Source organism: Phoenix dactylifera, chromosome 5 (assembly GCF_051530095.1).
Source record: "Phoenix dactylifera cultivar Ajwa chromosome 5, Ajwa_hap1_PhDact_Kaust_v1.1, whole genome shotgun sequence".
Taxonomy (NCBI): Eukaryota; Viridiplantae; Streptophyta; class Magnoliopsida; order Arecales; family Arecaceae; genus Phoenix; species Phoenix dactylifera.
Genome location: NC_143194.1, coordinates 36,540,932 through 36,567,851, shown reverse-complemented (window position 1 = coordinate 36,567,851; position 26,920 = coordinate 36,540,932). Strand labels below are relative to the sequence as shown.

The window sequence follows — 26,920 nt, the reverse complement described above, 5'->3', positions numbered from 1 at the left end:
TCCAAATTCCTCTCTTTTTTCCTCGATCAAAAAAAAAATATGGTATATATCAGGAAGCCGATGAGTGTGTATTACTTAGTCATTTGTTGTATATTAATAAACATCATATTTTGGAAATCGTATATCGATTTACTTAAAGATATACATGAGATGTTGGATGACTATTTTATTAGGTGTATATCACCTGGTTATGTATAATATATTCGTAAATATTATATTTTAGAAACAATATATCAATTTACTTGGAGTATGTATTGGGATGCTGGATGATTATTTTGCTAAGTATATATCACTTAACCATGTATTGTATATTGGTGAATATCATGTTCCGAAAATTGCATATAAATTTACTTAGAGATATGTATTAGGTTGTTGCTGAATATATATCAAAAAAAGCTTATAGTGAGTATAGGAAAGCCAACGAGTACATAATTTTCGTCCATATATAAAACACTATATTCTGCAAATTGTATATCGATTTATCTATATGCACATATTGCAATGCTAAATGATTATTTTACTAGATATCTATTATCTAGCCATCTAGTGTGTTTTGATAAATACCATATTGACTATTTTGTTGGATATGTACTATTTAAAAACTATATATATATATATTGATCAATATTATATTTTTAAAACTGTATACTAATTTATATAAAAATATTAAATAATTGCTTTGATGAATATGTATCATTAAATTATGTGCTATATACTATATTTTCTTAGGCGCGCATCGGACACGAACAATCTCCAACAAGGAGAGCTACACAACCCTGTGAAATATTTTCAGGAATCTTAATTTTAATTTATATTTTTTTCTCCTTTTTCTCACGTCAGAAAGATAATAACAACACTTCGCGTGCGATTTCTAAAAAACAAACGATGCCGGAATGCACCTAATCATTTCCGTCCAAATACGTCGTTAAATTGTATTATGCTATTTTATTTTTTTAGTTTAATTTAATTTTATTTAAAAATCTTCCTGTTCGTTCCCTTAGCCTTTACCCTTTTTGGACGGCTCTCTCTCTCCGTTCTCTCTATCTCCGCACGCGCTCGAGATGGGGAACCTGGGCGAGATCGCGGCGCTCCTCCTCTTCCTCCTTTCATTTCTTCTCATCTCACCGCCGACCCACGCCTTCTACCTCCCCGGCGTTGCTCCTCGCGATTTCCAGAAGGTAATTACATTATTTTTTTAAAATTTTTTTGATCGAAATCATTATGGATCTAGCTAGGGTTCGAGGCCTAATGGCGTATTCGTACGTCTCTCAGGATCTTGGTGTTTTCTCTCTTTTCGTTTTCTTTTCTTTGTTTCTGGGTTTGAAGAGCTTAGATTTATGGTCCGCTTCTCCGTTGAAGAGTTCGCACGCTCAGTCGATCAGCTTGTAGATGCTTGAATCTTGCTTTTTTTTTTTTCTTGAATTGTGATATTGGAACAAGATTGTTGGGTTTGATATCTCTTTTTACAGAGAGAGAAATAACGGTTCTTGATATTCTCTGTAGATCTCTAGATTTGAAGTTCAATGGAAATTTTAAGAATTTTACCAGATTTAGCTGCGGTGTGATTCCTTGTTCTTGGACACGGCATGCAATATTTGCTATAAAACGTGATGGGTTGATTTCTTTTCCTGATTAATGCAAATTAGACCAAATTAACGGTTGCCTTAGTGTAGCTTGGGCTCTGCTATTTCTGTTACACTCCGAAGTGTTCTGTTGGGTTTTCTCAGTGAGGGTGTTTTGTTGCTTAATAATTTTAATGATGCCACCTTCTTTCAGTCCTTTGGTTACTAAAGGACACTAAGTTGTAAGATGAATTTTCATTTATGGATCAGAATTATAATTAGTGAGTGAAGAATGCAATTTTGTAGGAGATGTCTTAGGCAGGGATGAATATTTTGCTATGTCTGTGGTAGAATGAGGAGCAATAGTTATTAACATGATAGCATTATATAAAAAATTCTGATTATGATTTACGCTACCTTCAATATTGGTGTTCAATATGACGAGCACTTATAACTATAGTTTGGCACATCAATGCCTTCGTGAATAAATACAGCTGATTTATAAATTGTAACACAAAATCAAATAACTGAAAATATAAAGTACTGAAATTAGGGTTCAGAACATAGGACACCTGATAACTTATGATTGGTGATTTCTACAGCACTGGTTTCTATTACATTCTATATGACTTTCACTTTTCTGTATGAAATCATATGTTGTTTTCATTTTCAGAAGATAGAAATGCAAAACACCTTCTGTCAAATAATTTCAGAGCATACAAGTTAAGGTTTGTTATCTGTGTTTACATCATCAATTTAAGTTTTCTGTGCCCCTTTTTGGGCAAAGTTTTCATTTTCAGAAGATAGAAATGCAAAACACCTTCTGTCAAATAATTTCAGAGCATACAGGTTAGGGTTTGTTATCTGTGTTTACATCATCAATTTAAGTTTTCTGTGCCCACTTTTGGGTAAAGTTTATTTGTTGCATTTACAATTTCTCAGTTCTACATGGAGGAAGAATATATCTTTAAAAGGAAGAGCATTTTTAATTTTGTTAGTAATTGTTTTCTTTCCCTTCTTAGTTTTGGGTTGGATGGTTGGTAGTTATTCTACATGGGATGGTCATAAATTCTAGATAGCACAATCCTGGTTGGATGGTTGGGCTTTGTTTGGGCTTCTACCTGACAAGTCCTGGTGATTCTAGCTTCAGGCCGGCTTGCTCAGAAACCAAACTAGGCCCAGCCTGTTCTTGCCTATTGACATCCTTAATGGAATGGAGAAGAAAAGAAACAAACAGAAACAAAAAAAAGGGTGTCATCCTGGCCTGTTAACCATTTTGTTGGAAGGAGATAGCACAATCCTTCCCCTGCTGCACCAAAGAGGCACTATGGTTTGAGCTTCTAGGTCTTAATAATTTTCTGTGAGCAGCAAACTTTCTCCATTTCATTGTACAGTATTCTTATCCATGTTAACTACTTAACTGTGATAGGGCTTAATTGTTAAGGATAGGATTATAACTAAGCTTACTATTGTTTACTGTAGCCTTTTTGACTACTTTTTTTTGTAAAGAGCATATGCAAGTCTACAGTTTTGTTGTGTTCCTTTTCCTGGTTATGTCAATCATTGTCCATACATTTATTTTCTTTCTGCAAAAACCTGTCCAAAATATCACTTGCTGTTATAATCATTGGTTCCTTGGCTGTATGTGATTTTTTCGAACATTTTCAATACCTGGTGTATGATGTAGTTACATACGAGTATCGTCTGGTCACCAAAATGAAAGAGAAAAAGATAGACCTAAATGTTTTCTCCATGTCCTGCTTAGATACATCTGTTTTTGTCTCTAAAGATAACCTGGAAAATAAATTGAGGTAGATTGTTTATTCTGGATTTTCAACAGATCCAATTAATATTCATACAACTTTTCTTGAAGTATATGTTTGATATATTGCGAACACTTTCCCTCTTACTTTTTTCCCCTGGGTATCAGAATGGGTATGATTCTTTGAAGCTACGTTATCACCTTTTCATGCTTTACTACTTAACATTCTGTATTTGCACTTTTCTATTGAACTTAGTATCAGTATCATTTTGAAGTTTTCCTATGTAGTGTCTATTATTATCCTAATACAAACATTTTACGATTTTTCCTTTTTCTTCTTTCATGCAGGATGATGAGCTTCAAGTGAAAGTAAATAAACTTTCATCTACAAAGACACAACTTCCATATGATTATTACTTCTTGGATTATTGTAAGCCTCCCAAGATTATGAACAGTGCTGAAAATTTGGGGGAGGTTCTCCGTGGTGATCGCATTGAGAATTCTGTCTATGCAGTGAGTACTCACCAACTTTTTAGTCTAATAAAAAATGAAATACACCTGTAAATATGTAGTTGGAAAGTTATAAATTTGGCAAAGATCAAGTACTTTTTAAAGAGAAACTATGAAATGTTGAAAGTAACGGTTGAATCTTTTTTCACTTGCTTAACCATTTTTTGTCTCTTTGGCATGTATGACTTACAACTCAGTTTAAAATGAGAAGGGATGAGACTTGCAAAGTAGCTTGCCGCACAAAGCTTAATCAAGAAGCTGTAAAAAAATTCAAGGAGAAGATTGATGATGAGTATCGAGTGAACATGTAAGTTGTCTATATGTGTTGGCTCTTCACATATACAGTGATTAAATTTGACACTGTATTTTGTATGCTTTATGGTTATATCAATATGCGTATAGCTACAACTTTTCCCTACTGTTGCTGGTTCTATAACAAATTCATAGCTTAAATTCAAATCCCGATGTATATCAGCTTAGCCTCATTATTTGCTCTCTGTAGGATCTTGGATAACCTTCCTGTTGCAGTTCCTAGACAAAGAAGAGATGGAAGTCAAGTACCAAGTCATGAACATGGTTTTCGTGTTGGTTATAAGGTAAGCTAATTTACTTCTGTAAGAAACAAATATGGTTTTCTCTATGTTGAATTATTTGTTATTTTGTGATAGTTAACATGCATTGTATTTTGGCCAGCTCAAAGATGGTCATTATTACATAAATAACCACCTGAGTTTCAAAGTCATGTACCATAAAGACCCAGAAAGTGAGGATGCTCGTATCGTAGGTTTTGAAGTGATTCCAAGCAGGTGCGGATGCTTTTATGCTGATATATAAAATTATAATTGTATATTTATTCTAATTTATGCTATTATATGTTATTATTCTGGATTGTTTATTGCCATTTTTCTAAATTGTGTCTACTGTTTAACAGTAGAAAGGAGCAGCAGAAATGGTTAAAGATATTGTATTTTCACTTTTAGCTTGTCTACAAGAAATGACCGGTGCAAAATCAATGCAGAATCGTAATGTAATAAAATCAGAATTGTTAATCAGATATTTAAGGAGTATCAAACCAGCGATATTCATGCACTGTAAAGTGAAGTATTTTGCAAATTTGTTTTCATGCTTCTGAATGGTGGTTCTTGCATTTTCATGTGTTGTGCAAGTTTTATTTTCTCTTGATAGCTAATGTTATCTTCTAAACAATCCTTTCAAGACATGAGTGGGTTGACGGGGTCTACCTACTCAACCAGCAACCAGTCAATTGGGACAACTAACAGGTTAGGCAACATAGAAACCCTTAAAATTCAAAAACATCCAACTCAGTCATCGCTAAACCACTTGAGCCATGTGGATTGAACCAATTTTCACCTGTCCCATTAGTCAATGAAGTTAACAAACTGTACGTTATACCCTGATGGATTAAATATGTCTTTGCCCTCCCTCTTTTCCCCTCTTTCCATATGTCCAACAGCCTTGACCTCTCCTACCATCCTTTTCTCCACTTTAGACACAGGCCTTTTTATCTTTCTATCTACCATGCACCTAACTTCCCTTGTAGATTACTGCAAGGACCAATTCCTTGAAGAAGGCCCAACCAAACTTGGACTTAAATAGCCCGGGAAGCCCAAGGTTTAAAATAGCAGCCATCATATATAACAGAAATTGTAACGTTTTCGGCCCCTCTCGGGTATACTATATATAATAAAGAAAAAAAATCTAATGGCTATTAAAATAGATTGTTTAATACTATGATCGCATGTTATAGCATAAATAATAACTGATGTCTTTCATTATACTATTCGCTTAATAAGTATGTTTTTCAATTTTTTTTGCTAAAAATAGTTTTATCAACTGGAAACAATGATTTGGACAATAATATTATCATTATTTTATATTATAATATCATTATAATGGTCATTATAATAATTATTTAGTTAATATTAAATAACTTAGAATCGTAGTGGATGGGGTGAATAATAATTATTATAATGATCAAAAAGTATCTTGATAATATTTTGTTAGCCATTAATGAAACCTCAGGTGAAGCCAAATCAGCAGGAAGCCTTCATCTTACCAGGCTGCTAGGATATAACCCGTGCAATGCAAGGTTTATGATTTTTCTCCTTTTTCCTACCTTTCTTGAAATGCAATATAGCAATTTAAAAAATTTCGAATAGAAGGATGTAATAGACAAATTTCTGTTACACATTAAGCAATGAATTTTAATAATATCTGAGTAGAAACTTCTATCTTTAATTCTTATTGTATGTTCCTTCAAGTGTATGTGATAGATAACAGAGTATCTTACTATTATCAGAATTAAATATCAATCATACCTATATAATTGATATATGTACAATTGATACTTGAAATTATTACCTAGCTAAAATAGATAAGTATTTACTTATCTAGATTATTATTACTATATCAATTTAGATATTTGACGGGAGTTTTTGCTCTGTTATCATTAAAGTTGTTGCTTATTGTGCAATAGAACTTTGGTTATTGAAGCCTTCTATTTTTATTATAATTCGGGATATTGTTATATTGCATTTCAAGAACCACTGGGAAAAGGAGAACAAGTCATAACCTACACATCTTGTGGGACCGGTGTTAATGATTAGAGGTTTTCCATGAAGGCTTGGCTTATGCAGAGTTCTTTGTTTGCTATGTAGATGCCGGTATTAATGATGGAAATTTATCAAAATTTGTTCCTTAATATGCAACAAAAATTTGGCTATTGAAGCATTATATTTATTATAATTTATAACATTGCTACGTTATATTTCAAGAACAATTGGGAAAAAGGAGAAAATATTGTATCCCATGCATAGCGCGGGTTATATGCTAGTTGTTTTGAAACATTGGTTCTAACTGCCTTCAAATGTAGGTAAAAACTTTGTATTTTATTTGTATCCTGTTTGACCCACAATTCAAGCTTTCCGATGTATTGGCAATCTTGTATCGGAAAACTGATATGATGATAAAAGTTTGACTACATATGTAAAAGATTTTTACATATTGATTTATCTAATGAAATGTATAATTCCAAATTAACTTTTTATCAAAAAAAGTAGTCATGAACCTCTTTATTATTTAATTATGTGTTTCATTAAATTTTATTCTTGGCATGACTGATTGCATGGTGTTGCATCTTAACAAACACATAACCAACAAGCCCTCTGTTTGTTGGTTGATTTACATCTCAACTGTTTCACTATCCTGAACCTTTCTTTTTCTGTCTTTAATCGTCATTTTGCTTTTTGGGTACAGTATAAAACACGAATATACTGAGTGGGATGATAAAAATCCTAAATTGTCAACATGCAATCCGAACATTAAAATCGCTCCAGGTAGTCATAGTCCGCAGGCAGTTGCTGCAGATACATATGTCATATTCACATATGATGTTACCTTTGAGGTTTGTACCCACTTTTCTAAACTCATTGTAGTTTTCCAAGTGCAATCTTACCTTTACTTTAACTATTGCAGATCAGCCAAATTAAGTGGGCATCTCGCTGGGACACTTACCTTCTCATGAATGATGATCAAATACACTGGTTTTCCATTATCAATTCTTTGATGATAGTTCTCTTTCTGTCGGGCATGGTGGCCATGATCATGATGAGAACCCTTTACAGAGATATAGCTAAATATAACCAGTTGGAGACTCAGGATGAAGCCCAGGAAGAAACCGGATGGAAATTAGTCCATGGTGATGTCTTTAGGCCACCCATCAACTCTGGACTGCTCTGTGTCTATGTGGGAACGGGGGTACAGTTCTTTGGGATGACCTTGGTCACTATGATATTCGCATTGCTAGGTTTTCTTTCTCCTTCCAACCGTGGGGGTCTAACGACTGCTATGGTTCTTTTGTGGGTTTTTATGGGTCTATTCGCCGGATACTCCTCAGCTCGGCTTTATAAAATGTTTAAAGGTACAGAGTGGAAGAAGATTACCCTAAAAACTGCATTCATGTTCCCCGGAATTGTCTTTGCCATCTTCTTTGTTCTGAATGCTTTAATCTGGGGTGAGAAATCATCTGGTGCTGTTCCTTTCGGGACCATGTTTGCTTTGGTATTCCTCTGGTTTGGTATATCAGTGCCATTGGTTTTTGTTGGTAGCTATCTAGGTTTCAAGAAGCCAGCCATTGAGGATCCAGTAAAGACCAACAAGATCCCTAGACAAATTCCTGAGCAGGCCTGGTACATGCAGCCAGCATTCTCTATTCTGATTGGAGGCATTCTTCCATTTGGTGCAGTCTTCATTGAGCTCTTCTTTATCCTGACATCCATATGGCTGAACCAGTTTTACTACATTTTTGGCTTCCTCTTCATTGTCTTCATCATTCTTCTCATAACTTGTGCTGAGATAACGATCGTGCTCTGCTACTTCCAGCTATGCAGTGAGGACTACCATTGGTGGTGGAGGGCATATTTGACTGCAGGTACTTCCGCTCTCTACCTTTTCGCTTATGCTGTCTTCTATTTCTTCACGAAGTTGGAGATAACCAAGATGGTTTCCGGTATCCTTTACTTTGGGTACATGTTGATTGTGTCTTATGCTTTCTTTGTTTTAACGGGGACAATTGGCTTTTATGCCTGTTTCTGGTTCGTCCGCAAGATATATTCATCTGTGAAAATAGACTGATGGTATGATGGCAGAGATGAGTTTGTGGTCTGGGAAGCATTGGGAAACAGATGTGGCTGGGGGATGTTTCAAGGGGACACAAAAAGAAAGCATTTCATGCTTGCAGTTTAAAATACGAGAATTAGTAGTATTTCTAGAGTCAGTTTAGTATGTTAGTATTTCTGCTTGATTTAGAAGTGGCTTCGTTCCTGGATTGTTCTTGTATGAATTTATACACCTTCGCAAAGAAAGATCTATATGAGAAGCTGCAGATAATGTGGGCACCTTGGCCCATGCATGTTTATTGAACATCGTTTTTAATTTTCCCCATTTTTTCTTTACATTTTAGGCGCATTTTGAGATTGTATATGTTAGTATCATTTCTCTAAAAGAGTTCAGTTGATTGATCGAAGCTGGTTCTTCCGGGCTATTGCACTTAATATGTTTTACATATCTAACTTTTAACAGATCAGCCATTGGCTGCTCTTGTCAAAGCAACCAGCCAAAGGCAGACAACAAATCAGTAACATAAGCTTATCATCGATATGCTTTAGATGCATGGGATTTCCTAGAGGGAACCCCTTTTGTTTGTTAAAAAGAGAGGGTGACATTTCTTGTTGAAATTCCATGGGTTTGGATTGTTTAATTTAACTTTTTCTTTTTTAAGCTGAAGGGGGAGTTTGGTTTGCTTTGTTAAACTGGATGGCTTATATGATTCCATCCCCGGATATCAGCATATGTAGAGGTGTCTGGCTATGTAATTGTCCTATTTAATCAGCGCAGTAATTGCCTAAGCTGCATTTTGATACTTCTCTACAACATGTGTAGCTTTGAATCCTGAAAGAAAACTCTAAAAATTTTGAACTTGGTTGGAGCATAATAATTAAGCAAGAAACTCAATTCGGTGGCAAGCAAGTCCAGGGTGTTGGACCTTTCTGTGGTGCCCCTATACTTCCCGCTAAGACCAGTTCAGGTCCGATGGAGTAATAACATTACGCATCGACGCCAATCTTTGCCGTATCCCTCCCTGACAAGCAAACGGTGCATCATCCACTATTGTGCCCTTTATGATGGCAAATGATGTTGGTTGTTGCACCCATTTTTTAATTGTCATGATAATCTACTTAGGGCTTGTAATTTGGTGGGTAAAGATGATTCGAAAGTTGATCAATTTTTTTATTAACCAATTTATTCATGTTCTTACGCTTTTCTAATTTTTATATTGCTAATTTATTTTTTTTAGGCAGTATTTATTCATGAAATGAAAGAATAAACTTATCCATCTAAGAAGTGAGTAAATTAATTTCCCATTATTCGATAAAATAATTTTTTTATTTTATTTCTAAAATGCCCTTAGTTATATATATATATATATATATATATATATATATATATATATATATATATATATATATATATATATATATATATATATATATATATATATATATATATATAATATTATATTATGATATATAATAATATTTATATAATAAAGAATATTATGAGAAATATGAATAGCTTTTAGCGGTAGGAATGTAGGAGAACATCATATTTGAAAATTAATTTTTAGTGCATAGAAGAATATGATTAAATTATTTTTGTATTTAAATAATCTTTGATAAATATTTAGCTAGAAAAATATAGATTTTTAGATGAATTTTTTATGCTCTAAAAAACCGGCCGATGGCCTCTTCTTTTATCATTACAACAATAAATAAGAGGTCATAGGAATATTCCTTTTTACAACAATAAATAACGACTTTGATTTTCCCAAGTCTTGAATGAAAAATCCTCGAGTCAAAATTATATACTGCACGCCGAGATATAACTGTGTATATCAAGTGAAGGCAACTGTGGATGTCGTGTTTCTCCAAACTTACGCAATCCCGGCTACGGAGGGCGTATGAAGAATGAGGAAATACGAGCAACCTGGTTTGGCGGGCGTTCCCCTCTCCCCGAGATGAGCGGTTAGACTTGTTGTTTACTAAATTGACCTCGACTCTCCGGCAATCCGATGCCGCCAACAGCATTAAAGACGACGACGATGAAGCAATCTCCTCTCTCGCTGCCTCCCTCAATTCCGGCGATTAGCGCACGGGGTTTTGAACGCTCTGATGTGCTTCAAAACCCCCGAGGTACGTTCCTCCTCTTAATTCCTGCTTGTTTTCCCTACCTTTCTTGAACCATAACCATTCTACTTCCAGGTGTGTACCCCACAGATCGACTGCCTGGTTCGCGCCATCATATCTGTGCTCTCTCCGTCCATCCCTTGCAAGATCTTGCTGTCCGAGCAAAGGGGTGGCGCGGAGTTGCTGAGGGTTGGAAGTTCGATCTTCTCCAGAGATTGCTACGACCTGATTCGAGTCTGCGGTGATGTTATCGAGATATTGGAGAGTCATGGCGGTACAATTCGTTCAGTTTCTAGAATTAGTCCATCTTCATCCTCATTGGCTCATTCCTTAACTTTTTCTTGTTGGATTTTCTCGGATTCTTGATTGGCAAAAATATTTCAAGAAGTGGCGGTCTTGAGTAGATTCGAACACTAGAAGAATCGATACTTATGATTACATTAGATTTTTTTTCTTTTTTTTATAAATAAGAAGATAAATTTATTTGCTTCTTTTGTTTCCTTTTCCTACTTTTTGCCTTATTCCAAACTCAAAGCGCGGTGCTGCATTTTCATTAGGTATCTGTTTGATTTCTTTGTTTTTTTTACTTTCCTTTTATTTTTTTGTTTGCATTAGCCAGCAGGAGCATTTTTACTGGTTACTCTAACTTAGGAGGGATTGGATTCATAAGAAAAGCTTATTGGGCGTGTGGTCAGGAGGGTGGCAAATACGCAATCACTTCAACCACAAAGAAGGATCATATTCTGACCTTTTACTATGAGATTTGAAGTTTTGGTTTGCTGAAACTTGCAAAAATAATATTTTTCGCTCACCATACCTATTTAGTCCCCTTGATGCTCTTGCAGTCTTACCCTAACCGCATATATACTATACACCCTGCAGTCATTAACAAGTCTTTCTTTTCTTCTCTACATTTGCTTTTCTTTTTTAAACAAGTTTGTTATATATAAAATCAAGATTATTCGTGATTGTTGTGATGTTATACTCATTTTTTACATGGCTTTAATAATTGTATGCATCTTGTTTCTAAGCTTTTGCTTGCTTCCACCCTCCCACCATATCATTGGTTTTTTACTATTAAATGGTTGGTCTTTGAATTTAGTAGAATGTCCCTGATATAGAAGGCTTAATTTTTTTTTACTGTCATTTGTTCCTTATTCTTATTTATGGTTCAGTGATACTTTGCTTTCCAATTATACTTCTAGAGTTTCCAAGTTTGGGGTTACCAAGAGTGTGCACTATTAAAATCTTGAAGTTTTTTTTAAAAAAATCAAAATATCAAATTTGACATTTCTTTTAATCTGTAGTATCACCATTTTTGGAATTTTGTCTGAGCAAAATCTTCTTTTGCCAAAAACCACAGTGCATTCCCAAACTCTAATTTATGCTATTCTATAAGCAGTCGTATCATCATATAATTAACAATGCCTTCTCCATTTATCTTCATTAGTTTATGAAGAAAATGAAGGAATACTTTGTGATAGAAGAACTGCAATTTCAAAGCCGATGTGCTTCTTGCCTAAAGAAAGACCTTCCAGTAGTCATGAAATTGCAATGAGGTAAAGTTGTGCTGAACATATTAATTCTCAAGAGTTTGGCTGTGCACTAGTCGACCAATGAATGGTTTGTCGGTTGAGCACCTTTGGATTATTGATCTTTGTGTTTTATGTGAATTTATACGACTAGGTTTTTCTGGATATTTGTATTGGTCACTTGTTATTAAGAATAGAACACGTGAGAGAGAGAGAGAGAGAGAGAGAGAGAGAGAGAGAGAGAGAGAGAGAGAGAGAGAGATTATTTCAACCTTGTTAAATCACAATGTAGAGCCCTTTCCCTCTCTCTATCATTTAATTTATGATATTGTGCATTGCTGGTCCAATTGAAGATTTTTTTCTAATTTCTGGCATATCTTCTGTTCCTTTTATATTGCAAAAATTAAGTGAAAGATAATTTCTCAGCTAGTTTCTTAACAATCAGACTAATGTAAACTTAGAATACTTGAAGGCCATCTTCCATCATCTGTCAGAGAAAAGTTTCCTGTGCTTCTTCCCTTTTAGTAATGTCAATCAAAAGTGATGTAACTTTTGTTTATATCCTGCTTGATGGTTATATGTCAATTAATTTTTAGAAAAAAAGCATGCCATTATAGTCGTACCCTATAAATTCGTTTATAGATGCCATGTAGCATGGCGTCATGACTTTTTCTTGCTGTTAGTCTGGCTTGCTGATTGGACTTTTTTGGTCAAGTCTTGCCTCGACATGTTTTTCTGTATTATGGTCTTTCCACTTGTACAATTGTAGTATTTATTTTTTGTAAAGAAATCTGAGGGACAGTTTTACTCTATACTAGTAGCTGCAGAAATGAATTTGGTGTTGCTGATGTATATTTTGCTTTGATTCTTTGTGCTAGATTACTTCTGTGATATCTTGACCCACTAACTTTAAAGCATGGCATTTCAGAAATATTACATGAAGCCATTCAAAGACAATTTCTTTGCTGGTGGAAAGAATTGCATGATCGGACGGCTTGTGTAAGATAATTATATGCTTCGTAACTTCTCCAACTATCTTTATAGAGACAAGGGCACTATTGCCTAGTTGGTATCTTTTGATGTGAATTCCATTTTTTTCAGAAGGTTGGTATTCACCTGTCTTCCATTAATGCTGGAAGGTATAGGGTATTGTATTGCATAGCAAGATCGTTTCTTTCTCTTTCTTTTGTTTCTGTTTCTTACCTTAAGAAGTTGACTGACTATGAGATTTCTTATTCTGTTTGCATTTTGTTCTCATATGCTTGTATATTGCTTGTACCTGCACCATGTATGTATTCCTGCATCTATGAGCTCCACAAGAATCTTTCATTGTTGGGCTTAAGCCCAATGCACCTTTCTGTTGGAGGTTCTGTTCTCAACTCTCACCTGGTTTTATATCTGTGAATGAAACTGCACATACATTAGCATGTTAGTTGATACTATATAGTGTCAAGAAGTTTCTTCTCCTTCAGAATGCTCTAATTGCTATTCCTTTTTGCTGAACTTTAAATGTTCATCTCAGTTCTAACTTATGGATTTAGACCCAATTAGATGCTCCTCTGGTTTACTGATATACTTTGTGATTGCATATCAATCTATTACTTTCCAGTCATAGACACTTTCAACAGTGATTATTACCAATATACATTCCAATTTTGTCATAATGGTTTAAATCCCGAACTAGCATATTATTACACATATCATTGTTTAATTGAGTATGTTTTTCCATTTTTATTTTATATTGTTTTTTTGGCATTAAATAACTAGGTTTATTGCTCTTGGTTTGTCTTCCTCTGCTTACCTGCAACAGTAGAAAAGATAACATGCAACAATGGAGGCAGTGAAACAGTATATATAATATTCTTTTATTTATTGAGACAGTGTGGGCATTATATGCATCTTAAATTATGTTGGCTATCTCCATTTGGAGTCCTGATTCTTTATGGTTATGTAGCTCAGGAGGTGCGTTAGTGTTGAAAAGGTGGTATACATGTTAGGATTTTCAAACTCCAAAAAACAGTATTCAAGGATACAACTGTATACATTTGGGATATGCACAATACACATTATTAGTTTATTGAAACACTAAAATAATAATTCAGCTGTTTATTAGGCACCATTATCAAACAAAAACAAATGAATCCTAATAAACCTTGAGTCAAGGTCATCTATACATCATAATTCTGCTGAATTTTAAGTCCGATCTATGTTTCTCAATGTGTTTTTAATCTACTTAAATATAGATAAGAGAGAAAAGAGGCATTAGTTTCTTTTATATGGTTTATTTTGTTGTAGGACTCTTCATTTAAACCAAATATCATGCCTGTTTTGTTAGACCTTGAAAGTACGATCCGATCTCTATTATGTTGGCATCTGTTCTGTTAGGTGCTAGATTTTGTGTTTCTTGCTTAAAAAACTCTAGCATAACTAGAAGTGTGCTTGAGAAGAATGACATGCCATTGACCTGTTTGATTTAGTTGGTATTTTGATTGTATGAAGTTCTGCAGCATCCTGCATAGATTTTTTTTGGATGCTTCAAGTGTTTTTCGGAAGTTCTAAGATATGTAAATGAAGTTGCTGAGCATAATAGAGACCTTCTATTTCATCATCTCTGTTGGAAGCACATAATATTGATGGTGCAGTAACAAAACTAAAAAAGTTTATTTGAAGGGACCTGTTTTTTGCTCACTCACACTTGTTTGTTTCTGATTTTTCTTTTTTTTAAATCTTGCTTTATTTGAATTTGTTACTGGGGATGACAGTACAATCCTATTACATTTAGTAAGATGTAGAGACTTTAAGTTAAAGTCCTGGACATTACTTATCATTATTATATAGTGTTTGCGTCTTATTAGTGGGTTACTTTAAGCAGGGGCTTGCCTTCTGTCTTAAATCTTCAAATTGGAATAATCTCATCAATATTAGACATTCTTTCAAGGCCAATATGGTGGGCCATATCAATGGAAATTGGAATAAATATCCATATTCCTATGCCTATTTTCCAAGGAGACATCATTAACTTCTGGCTATGGTAACTGGACACATTTCGTGCAAAAGCTTTCTGGATCTAGTTCATTATTAAAACCAGATTTGCTCCCTTGGCCAAACATTCAGACCCAACTGCTTACCATCCTTCACATGGGATTTTTGGGCATGAAGCATTGGTGCATCTAGTAGATAATGATTCTGCCGGGTGTTCACATATTGTCATTCCAATTGAAGTCTGAGTGCTGTCTTTGGTTGTTAAGCAAACTGACTACCCTGAGCCATTTTAAATTGTCCTGCTGCAGGACAATGTTGATACTTGATAGACTTTCCTGCCTAGTTCTATTTTGTAACCGCCTTAATCTTCCATGAAAAAGATGCCCTAGATTATATATCTAAGGTATTATGTGGTGGAGTAGAAACCAAGACAGTATACAATGAGGAAATACATCCAGCTGCTACTCTATTCCTTTCGTGGATTTTGTGCTGGATTGTTGAAGCCCAGTGTGTCATGCATTTTGACCAGACACATGAATTGTCAATGTCTTGGACCATGAAATATAAAGAAAATTGTAGCTATGAATGATGATCATGCTGAGATTTCCATCACATAAGTACACTTACTCGCAGTAAGAAGCTGAGAATACCCAAGTCCAATGCTTGTGACTAGTTGCATATGTGTGTGGAAGAAGACAGAGCAACCACAATTGGAGTATGACTGAAAAATTTTGATGGTTATTGTGTCAACTTTTCACTAGAACAACCAATGGCCACGTGTCAACTGAAACAAAATTAAGACAAAGTACTAGCTTGTACCCTAATTTACTATTTGTAAAAATTCCTTTGGGCATATTTATTACAAATCCTAGTCATATTGATGAAAAAGGTAGTGAAACTGCTGCTTCAGTATGCTGCCACGGGTGAATTATTACAGTTGAAAGAGATGCAGAGGAAAGCCAATGATTGAGTTGGTCATGGTGAGTTCACTTCCTGATCCCCAGGTGATGCATGGAAATGGGCTTTGAATGGGGCTTGTGTCCTATTTAATTTCTAGATTTAATGGAAGATATGTCAGTGATGTTGTTTGACTGTGAAGATATTAAGGTTGATTCTTTTCACCAGATGAAAGGCAAAGCCAGTAGGTATTTGCTCAAATGTGTAAAATTATTGGTTGAACATGAATGCCATGAATTCCGTGATGATGCAATTGGAGTAAAAGATGCTATGTTGGACCTTTACAGCAGATTAGTGAAGTGGAGATATGGTTTAAGGGTTTGAGGAATATTAGTTATTTGATGATGTTGTTGACAACTTTGCGAAAAACTTCATAGTAGTAGAATAAAGAAGGTACTGTCCTTTATATTATCACAGTGTATGTGGCTGTAGGTTTTATTATTACAGTCCTACCAGTCTTATGAGAAGTTTGAAAATCAGATTCATCCAGGTGTCTGCTTATTACCCAATATCTCTGTCAAGGTTTGCTATCAATGAGTTGCATTGCCTTATAATAGCAGTTCTAATCAACCAAAAGCCATTTAACTTAGACTTGAGATGTTTGAGACATTCACTTTTCTTTTTGTTGTAGAACCACCTGCATTGATTCATTGTTCTGCAGTCAGTCTATATGCGAAAAGATCACTTTAGGACGGTTTTGGTACTTACTAATGCCTTATTTACAATGTTTACTTAATTATGGACTGTCTGTAGCCCTTTATGTGTATAATAAACTCACTAGTATTTGTATCGATCATGCAGAAATGAATATATGATCTGCAGCAATTTTGCAATCCCTTACCATGTTGAGAAACCAATTCATCAAAAAAAAGTTTAAGTTGATAAGAAATAGGTCAAGAATGTATCTGGCTGACAAATACTCTATCTATATCACCAACTTTTTGATATGTTAGGCCCTCCATGATCACATCAACGTTGCAGTAATAGTAGCCAAGCCTCTTCATATATGATACAAATCAAAGATTTACCATGCAGGGAACGTAATCTGACTAGGATAATTTATTTGTTCGCGTCTCGTGATATCGGTCCTTCTGCAGCAAGATATCCCGCCTGCAAGACGGCTTAACCCACCACCATCTCAAAGCACAGTGTGTGTCAAGCCACTTAAATTATCTAATAATACTATCAACCTTCTCTTATTTGCATCATATAACTTGCCCGTTGCCATTGCTGGGAATCAAGAATGTCCAAAGATTTCTTGGCAGAACCTTACAGGGAATTAAACAGTCTGCTTCATTTTAGGAGATTGGAGACAATTCCATTCACCTACTTGGGTGGGTTGTTGCTTCGTTTGCTGCCTGAGAATGCAGCCGCAATGCTAAAGGTGGGACATGTATTACTTTGCTTCCTTCAATTGAGTAGTTTTGGCATGCAAACTTCTTAACATAATGCATGCAAGATTTAAGTAAGAACCAATATAATATTTAACATACGCAGAATGCATTTGTCAATTCTTGGTTTGTGGGATTACAAGCATATGTCAAGATCTCATTGCTTAAAGAACTCTACACACCCTTGCACCGGCATAAGCATATAAAATCTATGCAAAAGAAGTCCCAAGACCACTCGTAGACAATGATGCCTCACCAACTCAGCGAGATAACAATTCTCAACCATGTTTTTTTGCGTGATGAAAGATGACGTTGGAAAAAAAAATAATAAAAAGCTTGGACTTAAAAACGCAACTTCTACAATTAAACCATGCTAATCACTCGCTAACGAGACCATTCTCAGGAATATTCGATTCCTAATCCATATAAGAGATCTTGTGGTCGCATTAAATTTCCCATACACAATAATAGTTGTCTCTGAATTGAAACACGGCAGTGATACTTCGTTTGCATGCACTTGCATTTAAGCATCAACTTTCCAAGAGTTTTTTTATTTTTACTCCTGGACCGGAGACTTTTACTTTTTCTATCAAAGGTCGGCGGTCCATTATTGTGAATCTAAAAATCTTGGCCGTCCATCATGGGCAACTTGGAGAGGGAGAATTTTATTAACAGAGAAAGTCGGTAAATGGAGCCAAGTAGTCTGATATTAGAGGTAAAACCACGTGAGGAATCCAGCGGTTCGGGTTGTACCTCTCGGGCGAAAGATTGATCGATCCGCTTTCGCAGCATCGACCGTTGGATCCCACACGGAACTCCTGCGGTCTCGGATTACACAGATCTCGAAGCGGCTATTGCAAGATCCAACGGTGGAGTTTCGCTAAGGAAGGTGAATCCTTCTTTCGTGCGAAAGATGCAACCTCAGTCCATCCTCTAAGCTCTAGGCTGGGCTCATATCAAAGCCACTTTCGGTTTCCCTACTACAAAGAAAGAGTGAATAATACAGAAATAATTCCTCTCCTTTCCCGTCGCGTCCCTTGAGGAGCCCTCCTCCGCTTGTCTCTCTCTCTCACCATAAAAGAATCGACTTTGCACGCTCTCTCTCTCTCTCTCTTCCTCCTCTCCGCTCCCGACTTCGAATCGCTTCCTCCTTTCACCGGCTCCGAGGGTCGACTGATCTCTGGAGAACTATAGGTAATCAGATTTCGGAATCTCTATTTTCGATCATTTCTTTTTGGTTTATTCTGCTGGGATTTAAGAGGCGGTTAGGGTCTGAAGGCATCGAAAGATCCGAGCTTGCATCTGATTTTTGATCTCTTTGGGCTTTCTTGTTCACTCTAATCTTTCTCATCTAATTGATGATTTCGAATCTGATTTCTGTTCTCTTATTAGGGTTTGTTCTGATCTCATTGCTCGTGATTCGTTTAATTTCTACTTGATTTTGTGTGTGGATCTGAGGAAAATTTTGTCGAGTTATTGTGAACTTTATGTTTAATATTCTTTTTTTTCGATAAGGTCATATTGACGTGTCATGGATTGTTTGCAGATTTGATATCCAATGTGTACTCCGCGTTTTACATTAGATCGTAAGTTTTAAAGATTTGCGAACTGGCGATTTGACCCAGAGAAAAGGTCTTGGAAGCATAAAGAATTTCTAGTTTTTTTGTTTTTCCTTTTTTTAAGAAATTGGAAAAAGGTTGAGGGGAAGGAAACGCTCAATTCTGAATGCTAATATCGTGGCCACTGAAAGTCGGAAACTATAAACTATTTTTTTTTTATTGATTCTAAAAGGTAGGGAAGTAAGTTATGAAGTTGCTGATTATGGAAATTTAATCTGGTGAGGTTTGGTGAGCTGGTGTGCGGGCTAGGGAACTTTTTCGTCTCTTTCATGCCACATGTAAGTTGGTTTTATTTTATGGGTTTCTATTGAAGGGACAATGATTATCATTTTCTTTAATTGATTCATCCATTGGGTTTGACTTCTTGGTGCTTTGAAATGTTCTCTTTTGACATATAGTCAAGGCTTGGAAGAGGGTGTACCTATTAAATGCTGAATTAGTCGTGGGCATAACCCCATTCTCCAATCCTACTTTCAATCTAATGCTGAAGGGACAAGTCGTGAGGAAGTCTGCTTTAGTTAACTGATCTGATTTTTCTCTTAGGTCACTAGGCAGAGTTACTGAAGTTAGCCTTTTGTCATTATTACCACAAGTAGACTATAGTAGTTGGAATTTAGTTTTCAGTCATAAAATTTACATTCTAGATCACAATATTCTGCTGACAGTCAGTGACTTTTCCTCAAAAATAATTTAGATATGCTTGCTTTGAAAGGTTTGTATTTGTTGATGATATTATAAACTCATGTTTATTAGATTTTTTTTCAATACAAGTAATGTGTTTGGAAGATATTCTCTTACTCATTTACCTTTGTTTAAGATTGGATTTGTTTGTTTGACTACTGAATCGCGCCGGACAGTATGGAGGTATGCTATTATCAATCTGGAAGGGTGAAGGTATCGACATGGGAGTTGGGTACACTCTCATACCAACCATGGTTTATTTGTTGTGTTGAGTTCAACAATGTTCCATTTGTCAGCATGGGGGCGTATCGTACTAGACTATACTAAGGTACCACCAATATGGGGCCTAGTACCCAGACATAAAACATGAGGCTGATAAAATAGGACTTCACATATTATATGTGTGTGTGTGCACACGCGCACATGCGCGCATATATGTGTGTGTATATATATTAGAACATCTTACTTGCCAATAGAACACTTGGATGAATTAGCCAGCTCCCATGTCGATACCTATACATTCTTACATGGGTACATATTTGTACATTCTTAAAGCCTGGGAAACTACAAATAGAACACCAGGATGAATTGGCCAGCAGCCATCTGATTGAGCCTTTTGATTCAGAGTTAATTTCATTTATCTAGTTTTTGCAACATAAGGATCTCTATATTTAGGTTTTGTCGCTTTCTTTTTTAAAAAAAGATGGTTCATCTTTCTGTGGAAAATTATTTTTTTTTGGAGTATTAATGATCTTGCTATTATGTTTTTATTTTGTAGGTGCAAACTGTCTGCAACTACATAGTTAAGAACTGTTCATATTAAATGATTTTATGTGTATGATATGTGCACTCTTCTTTTATGTGGATAATGTTTGATGGGAACACTTGCATTGTTTATAGCAAAAGCATGAGTTTCATGATTTTCCTTAGTTTAGATTGCTAGTTTTAATTGTGAATGATATTGTTTTGTTCTACCTGATTTTGCTATGCCTTTTCTTTTTGATGCTTTAAGTCGGCCTTTTAATTTTCCACTTTTTGCAGAAAAGTCTGAGTGCTTAATTTTAGGATGTTGTAAGGAAATGGAGAATAACTTCATTTTCATTTTCTTCCAAAAATGGCCCTCTTGTTTTTTTAATATAAAGATCCATTTTGGACCCCCTGCCTCTTCTCTCTCCCTGATATTTTTGATTCTTGCTATATGTCTTTGTTATTATACTAGTTAGTCCAAGTCAATTGGATCCAATAACCATGCTGCATGTAAATTTTTTTTTGTATTGCTTTGAAAGTCTGTAGGAGAGGAAATATTTTTTAGCTAAAGAAATTTAAATCTAATCTAAAATCTATGTAAGAAGCCTTTTCAGCTTTCACATTATGAATTCATTGTCTCTGTGTCACACAGGTTACATTATAGTTGTTTTTGGCTCCTAGTTTATTCTATTTGAAAAATGGGAGAGATTTGCCTTCTGTTTTCATCGTCATCGTCAAATTGCAATAAGGCACATGTTTTGGACATGACCTTTTTTTTCTTCTTACATCGAAACATGAGATCCGTCCAGATATAGTGAGGACCTGGAAACTTTTTCCCTCTTTTTACATATAAAGACATGATATTCATCCAGACATGGCAAGAAAACATGGAATCTGGGGATTGACAATCATTGACAATGCACTCAAACCAGTCTGGTTTCTCAAAAAGGATAACCAAGACTCTTTGCCATTCTGCTTGGCTTCAAGTTTTTCCAAGGTAAATAGGGATAGGAGTGGCAACTGATTTCATTTTCTGAATGATGAGACACTCCATTCTAGAATATGAAGCTTTCCCTCAAGAAGAGTTATAAGTTGCTAAATTTTCAGTGACTTCTGGTGGTTTCCATTTCGAGGATGTGCTGACCCTTTTGGGCCGTCACATGCATAACCAACAAATTATGTGCTTGATTTACGGGTTTTTCTTAGATAAAGAAAGAACTTTTGAAAGTCTAATTTTAAGTGCATTTGAACTTCATTATTGAGGTTTGGCCTTTTTTTTTGTCACATATTGTGGTCCGTGCATTCTGTGTATGGAAAGGAATATCAACTATCCGAGCATCTAACGGTTCTTTGCACAAGATTGGCATCAGTGTTATAGCAAGCAAGATTTAATAACCGGGACCTGCAAAGTTATTTCATTGATTACTTTGCCTTCCCTTCCTAATTTATTCATATTTAATCCATCGAAATATATCATTTTCATGTTTCTAGGATGTATAAGTAAAGTAGATTTTATTATCTCTAGAACACCAGATTTTCATGGTTTATCCTGGATTTGCTGAGATTATTTTCTAACTTGTTGTGTTCCTTTCAGAATATCTGGAGTGTCTTTAGTGTTCAATAGGTTTAACATATTTTTCTGCATATAACTTAATTAGTTCCTTTGACATATATCGTGCTCTTAGTTGGTAAGCTGTTCGTTGAAGTTTTTCAATGTCACCAACTTGAATTCCTGGTCATTTTTGTTATTAGTGATTCAATATCAACAAGATTTTATATGCTATGTTCACTGCCATTGTGAGTATTATCACCTTCTCCTCTAATTTGTTTAATAATAATTGTTCTAGTTAGACCAATATCAGAGTAAACATGTTTGTTGGTGAAGATCTTGGTTATCATTATTTAAAGAAGGTTCATTTAAGATTCAGCTTGCTGCATGTATGTTGAGATAAGAGCCTTAAAAAGTGCCTTCAGTTCCCTGTGTTGGTTGATCCACATGCATCAAATAGAGAAGTTCATTTGAGGTGAACATTATGTGTTTAAAACCTTGCAAAGGAGGCATATGTACTAGGTCTTGTTTAATAACATTACTAGTTAATATGGCAGCATGCATCTAGTTTATGATGCATATGTTAGTATATTATCCATTCATTGCATAAAGAGTCACAGAAGGTTAGCCTATCCACTCTATAGACTGTCTAAATTTGTTTGAAGTTTATAAATCTTGACTCATGGTGATTTGCAAGCCTCGGACTCGACCGTGTTCTCCATATGGCTTGCTTCTAACTTCCTCATATCCCTTATTGCGAATTTACTTTGTTGGCTTTTTTCTGGGAGCCAATTGACGGCGCTTGCCCTCTTTTTGGTTTTAAAACTTAGAACTTGATTATGTGATGTGTCTTTTGTCCATATGTTCTATGATACATGATTGTTGTATGTAGCCTTAGAGGTAGTTGCTTATTATCCAAAGATGAGATGTCAGGTTCTCAAATAATATAAAATTAAGATTAAAGACTTTGTGTGTTACAATAATATCGTACAGCATTTATTATGACTTTTTTTTGTTCTTCTTTACATTTTGTCACTATATTGTGGCTTCCTTGTAGCAGACATGGCAGGATTGGTACCGGAAGGATCTCAATTCGATGCTCGCCAATATGATACCAAGATGAATGAGCTGTATTGTCTTTTGCCTTTTCCTTATATTTTGTCTTTAAAAATAACTGTCAGTTCATGGAATTTTATGTAAGTTATCAAGATTGCTTATGTTCAAATATGCTTGTGCCGAATTGTAGGCTTACGCAAGATGGCCAAGAATTTTTTACCTCATATGATGAGGTCTACGACAGTTTTGATTCCATGGGTCTTCAAGAAAATCTTTTGAGAGGCATTTATGCATATGGTAGAACAACCTATTCCCTTGTTCTCATGTTAATGATGTGCCTTTAATTGTGAAAATAGTTTGTTGATGACACCATTTCTTGATTAATGTGCTATTTGTTTAGGTTTTGAGAAGCCCTCTGCAATTCAGCAAAGAGGAATTGTTCCTTTCTGCAAGGGACTTGATGTTATTCAGCAGGCACAATCAGGGACAGGGAAAACTGCAACTTTCTGTTCTGGAATTCTTCAGCAGCTTGACTATGGATTGGTTGAATGCCAGGCTTTGGTTCTTGCTCCAACTAGAGAATTAGCACAGCAAATTGAGAAGGTTATGCGAGCACTTGGGGACTATCTTGGTGTGAAAGTTCATGCTTGTGTAGGAGGAACTAGTGTTCGTGAGGATCAACGTATTCTTTCGAGCGGGGTTCATGTTGTTGTGGGTACACCAGGTCGTGTATTCGACATGTTACGGAGGCAGTCTCTCCGCCCTGACTATATTAAGATGTTTGTGTTGGATGAAGCAGATGAAATGCTTTCACGTGGTTTCAAGGATCAGGTTTATTTTCTGCCCATTCCTTTTTGCTGCAAAATACTGATATTCTTTTTGTTTTGTTCATTCAAGAATGGTATACAGAGATAAAATAAGTGAAATTATTTCATTGCAGATGACAGTATTTTAATTTTACTAGTGTTAACCACTGCTTATAACTTGGATAAAGTTCTATTTCGATATCGATAACCTTTAAAGTTATCATTTCATGCACCAGACTTGAAGCATTTTTTGTGAATGCATAAGGCTTAAAGGTTTTTTTTAAAAAAATGCAAAAGGCCAGGATCCAGCATGCGTGGCCTGCTGGACTATGAGGCCTCCTGTAACTTGTGAGGCAGAATTTACGTGTTTGTCATAAAAAAATTAATTTATGGGCACTACACTAGTGAGAGCATTGAAGGGTTTTCATGTGGAAGGCTTCTTGCCCACCTGCATAGCCTCCCAAAAAAGCAAGAAATTCAACCATATAAATTCTTTACATTGCATGCATGGCACATGTGGGATATTATTTTATCATTTTTCCCTGTAATTGCACATATTTGTAAATTATTAGGTTTCACCTTCCAAGTTTATTTTACTATGTTGTATTTATGTGGTACTAGTACATTTTAGTTCTTCCTTTTCCTGAATAGGAAAATAACCTACAGATGTACTATATACTATTTGTCATGGTTGATGTATGGTGCTATGCTAGTTTTTTTTTTTTTTTTTTTTTTTTTGAATGGTGATGCTATGCTATTTGTTGATAATAGTAACAAAAGTTGGGTTTTGTGCTAGTTGTGGATAGTAGTTGCAAAGCTTGGGTTTTTTCTCTCCAATCTATAGTGTCACAGTACTTTGTAACTGGGAAGAAAAGAATGAAGATGATTCTTCCCCACTTGTTTTTCTGAATGTCAGATTTCTGATTAATTCATTATGGTGATTTTTTTCACAGAAAATACATGTATTGTTTGATGCATGTTTGGTGCCATTTACTTTAAAAGAAAACGTATATGAATCCTGCAATTTATGCAGATGTATTATTTTGGAAGTATGAAGGATGTGCTACTGTTTATAATATAGGGCTCAAGACTCCAATATTTCTGAGTATGCAGGTTTGTATAATGACTTGTAGGGTCAACTTTTCAGTGATTTACAAAATCGTGAACTTTTGAATTGCTGGAGAATTTTTTTTTAAAGACTGGAAGGTATGTGAACTAATCAACCTCACAGTTTACTATGTCACTGATATATAACCAGAGATACTTGTATCCATGATTTTTTTTAATATGGCAATTGAGATATCATAAGCTTTGCATGGCATAATCAAAAGTTGAATTTTGATCATTAGTACCCTCTATTTTTGGTGATATTCACGTTGCATGCTTGTTGTTTACTAAGATTCTAAACTTCTGTGGACTTTGTCATTTTTCTTCTATGTTGTCTCTGAATGTGTAGAGAAAAAAGGACCTTGTTAGCTGTTCATGGGCCATTTATTTACTAATTTAATTTTGGTGGTTCTGAGAGAAAAAAATCGGATTATGTGTATACTTAGCTGCTACAGTGTCTGTCGTATCTTGTTGTTTACTTTTAGTATCCATGTCTTACTCAGGAATCTGCATTAGAAATTTATAATGAATTAGAGTTCTTGTACATGGTTTTGGAATGCAAATTCTTGCTGCTACTTTTCCTTCAGTCTGCTTACTGAAAATGGAGCCTTTCCACTCATGTTTTAATAAATTTCCCCCTCAGATATACGATATCTTCCAGCTTCTTCCTTCAAAAATTCAGGTTGGGGTATTCTCTGCCACAATGCCCCCTGAAGCTCTTGAGATTACTCGCAAGTTTATGAACAAACCTGTTAGGATCCTTGTAAAGCGAGATGAGCTTACCTTGGAGGGTATTAAGCAGTTCTATGTCAATGTCGAGAAGGAAGAATGGAAGCTCGAAACCCTCTGTGACCTCTATGAAACCTTGGCTATTACACAGAGTGTGATCTTCGTTAACACCCGGCGCAAGGTGGACTGGCTTACTGACAAGATGAGGAGCAGGGATCACACTGTCTCAGCTACCCATGGTGACATGGATCAGAACGCCAGGGATATTATCATGCGGGAGTTCCGTTCTGGTTCTTCTCGTGTACTTATCACCACTGATCTCCTTGCTCGTGGTATTGATGTCCAGCAGGTTTCTCTCGTCATAAATTATGATCTGCCAACCCAACCAGAGAACTATCTCCATCGTATTGGACGAAGCGGACGTTTTGGAAGGAAGGGTGTTGCAATCAATTTTGTCACCCGTGATGATGAAAGAATGCTGTTTGACATTCAGAGGTTCTACAATGTGGTGATTGAGGAGCTGCCATCCAATGTCGCCGACCTCCTCTGATTAGTTTTTCTTGTCAAACTTGATATGTAGTCTATAATGTCTTATTAGTTTTATTAATAATCTTGTCACAGTTGCCTCTATTTTTAGTGGTATGATTACCAAAGACCTTTGAGTGGTGTCAGGTTCATTTGCAATGATGGTGATTAAAAGCTAATAATCGTTTGCCCCGTCTTTGCAAATTTTGTAGCAGCTTAGGTTGCATTTTATGTCGTGGTGACCTTGAAGGAGGGACTTTGGATCTGCTTGTGTTATTGAAGCTTGGTTTGATTGTTTTCTAAATTTTATGGCGGGAACTATTATGTATTATGATTACGTGATATTTTGTGTTGATGCTTCATCTGTTTATTGGTTCTGGGCTTTTTAGTAGGCTCTCCTGAAGTTTTGTTCTGCACTTGATATGGTACTTAGGCTGTCTTAAAATTGTAAACATCCTTGTACTCATTTTTGGTCTTGCATATTCTGGATGGGCAGGTTTCTATGATGAAGATTGATTTAAAAATTGTGTTGCTAGTTGGTTATTTAGGTGCAGGTATCTCCAGGCCCCTCTTCAGGGAACTTGAGGCATAAATTCTTTTGGTTCAAGTGGTCTCCGGGATTGTTCCTAAGATGGAGATGT

At 35.5% G+C, this 26,920-nt stretch overlaps 3 protein-coding genes across 3 annotated transcripts; all 3 read left to right on the top strand.

Moving 5' to 3' along the window:
* The first annotated feature begins 980 nt into the window (after window positions 1-980).
* On the top strand, window positions 981-8,775 carry LOC103702039 (transmembrane 9 superfamily member 7-like). The gene is made up of 7 exons (XM_017841547.5): window positions 981-1,178; window positions 3,673-3,837; window positions 4,032-4,141; window positions 4,337-4,430; window positions 4,528-4,640; window positions 7,111-7,258; window positions 7,330-8,775. Exons 1-7 carry the CDS (start codon window positions 1,062-1,064, stop codon window positions 8,485-8,487), a joined length of 1,905 nt encoding a protein of 634 aa, XP_017697036.3. The 5' UTR covers window positions 981-1,061; the 3' UTR covers window positions 8,488-8,775.
* A 1,178-nt stretch (window positions 8,776-9,953) lies between these two features.
* Window positions 9,954-18,184, top strand: LOC120111634 (uncharacterized). Its single transcript, XM_039129277.3, has 4 exons — window positions 9,954-10,604; window positions 10,674-10,872; window positions 12,049-12,157; window positions 13,059-18,184. The coding sequence occupies exons 1-4, from the start codon at window positions 10,584-10,586 to the stop codon at window positions 13,069-13,071; spliced, it is 342 nt and encodes a 113-aa protein (XP_038985205.3). The 5' UTR covers window positions 9,954-10,583; the 3' UTR covers window positions 13,072-18,184.
* A 223-nt stretch (window positions 18,185-18,407) lies between these two features.
* LOC103702037 (eukaryotic initiation factor 4A-15-like) lies at window positions 18,408-26,583 on the top strand. The gene is made up of 5 exons (XM_008784320.6): window positions 18,408-18,654; window positions 23,117-23,186; window positions 23,303-23,409; window positions 23,513-23,943; window positions 25,669-26,583. Exons 2-5 carry the CDS (start codon window positions 23,119-23,121, stop codon window positions 26,302-26,304), a joined length of 1,242 nt encoding a protein of 413 aa, XP_008782542.1. The 5' UTR covers window positions 18,408-18,654; window positions 23,117-23,118; the 3' UTR covers window positions 26,305-26,583.
* The last annotated feature ends 337 nt before the right edge of the window (window positions 26,584-26,920 follow it).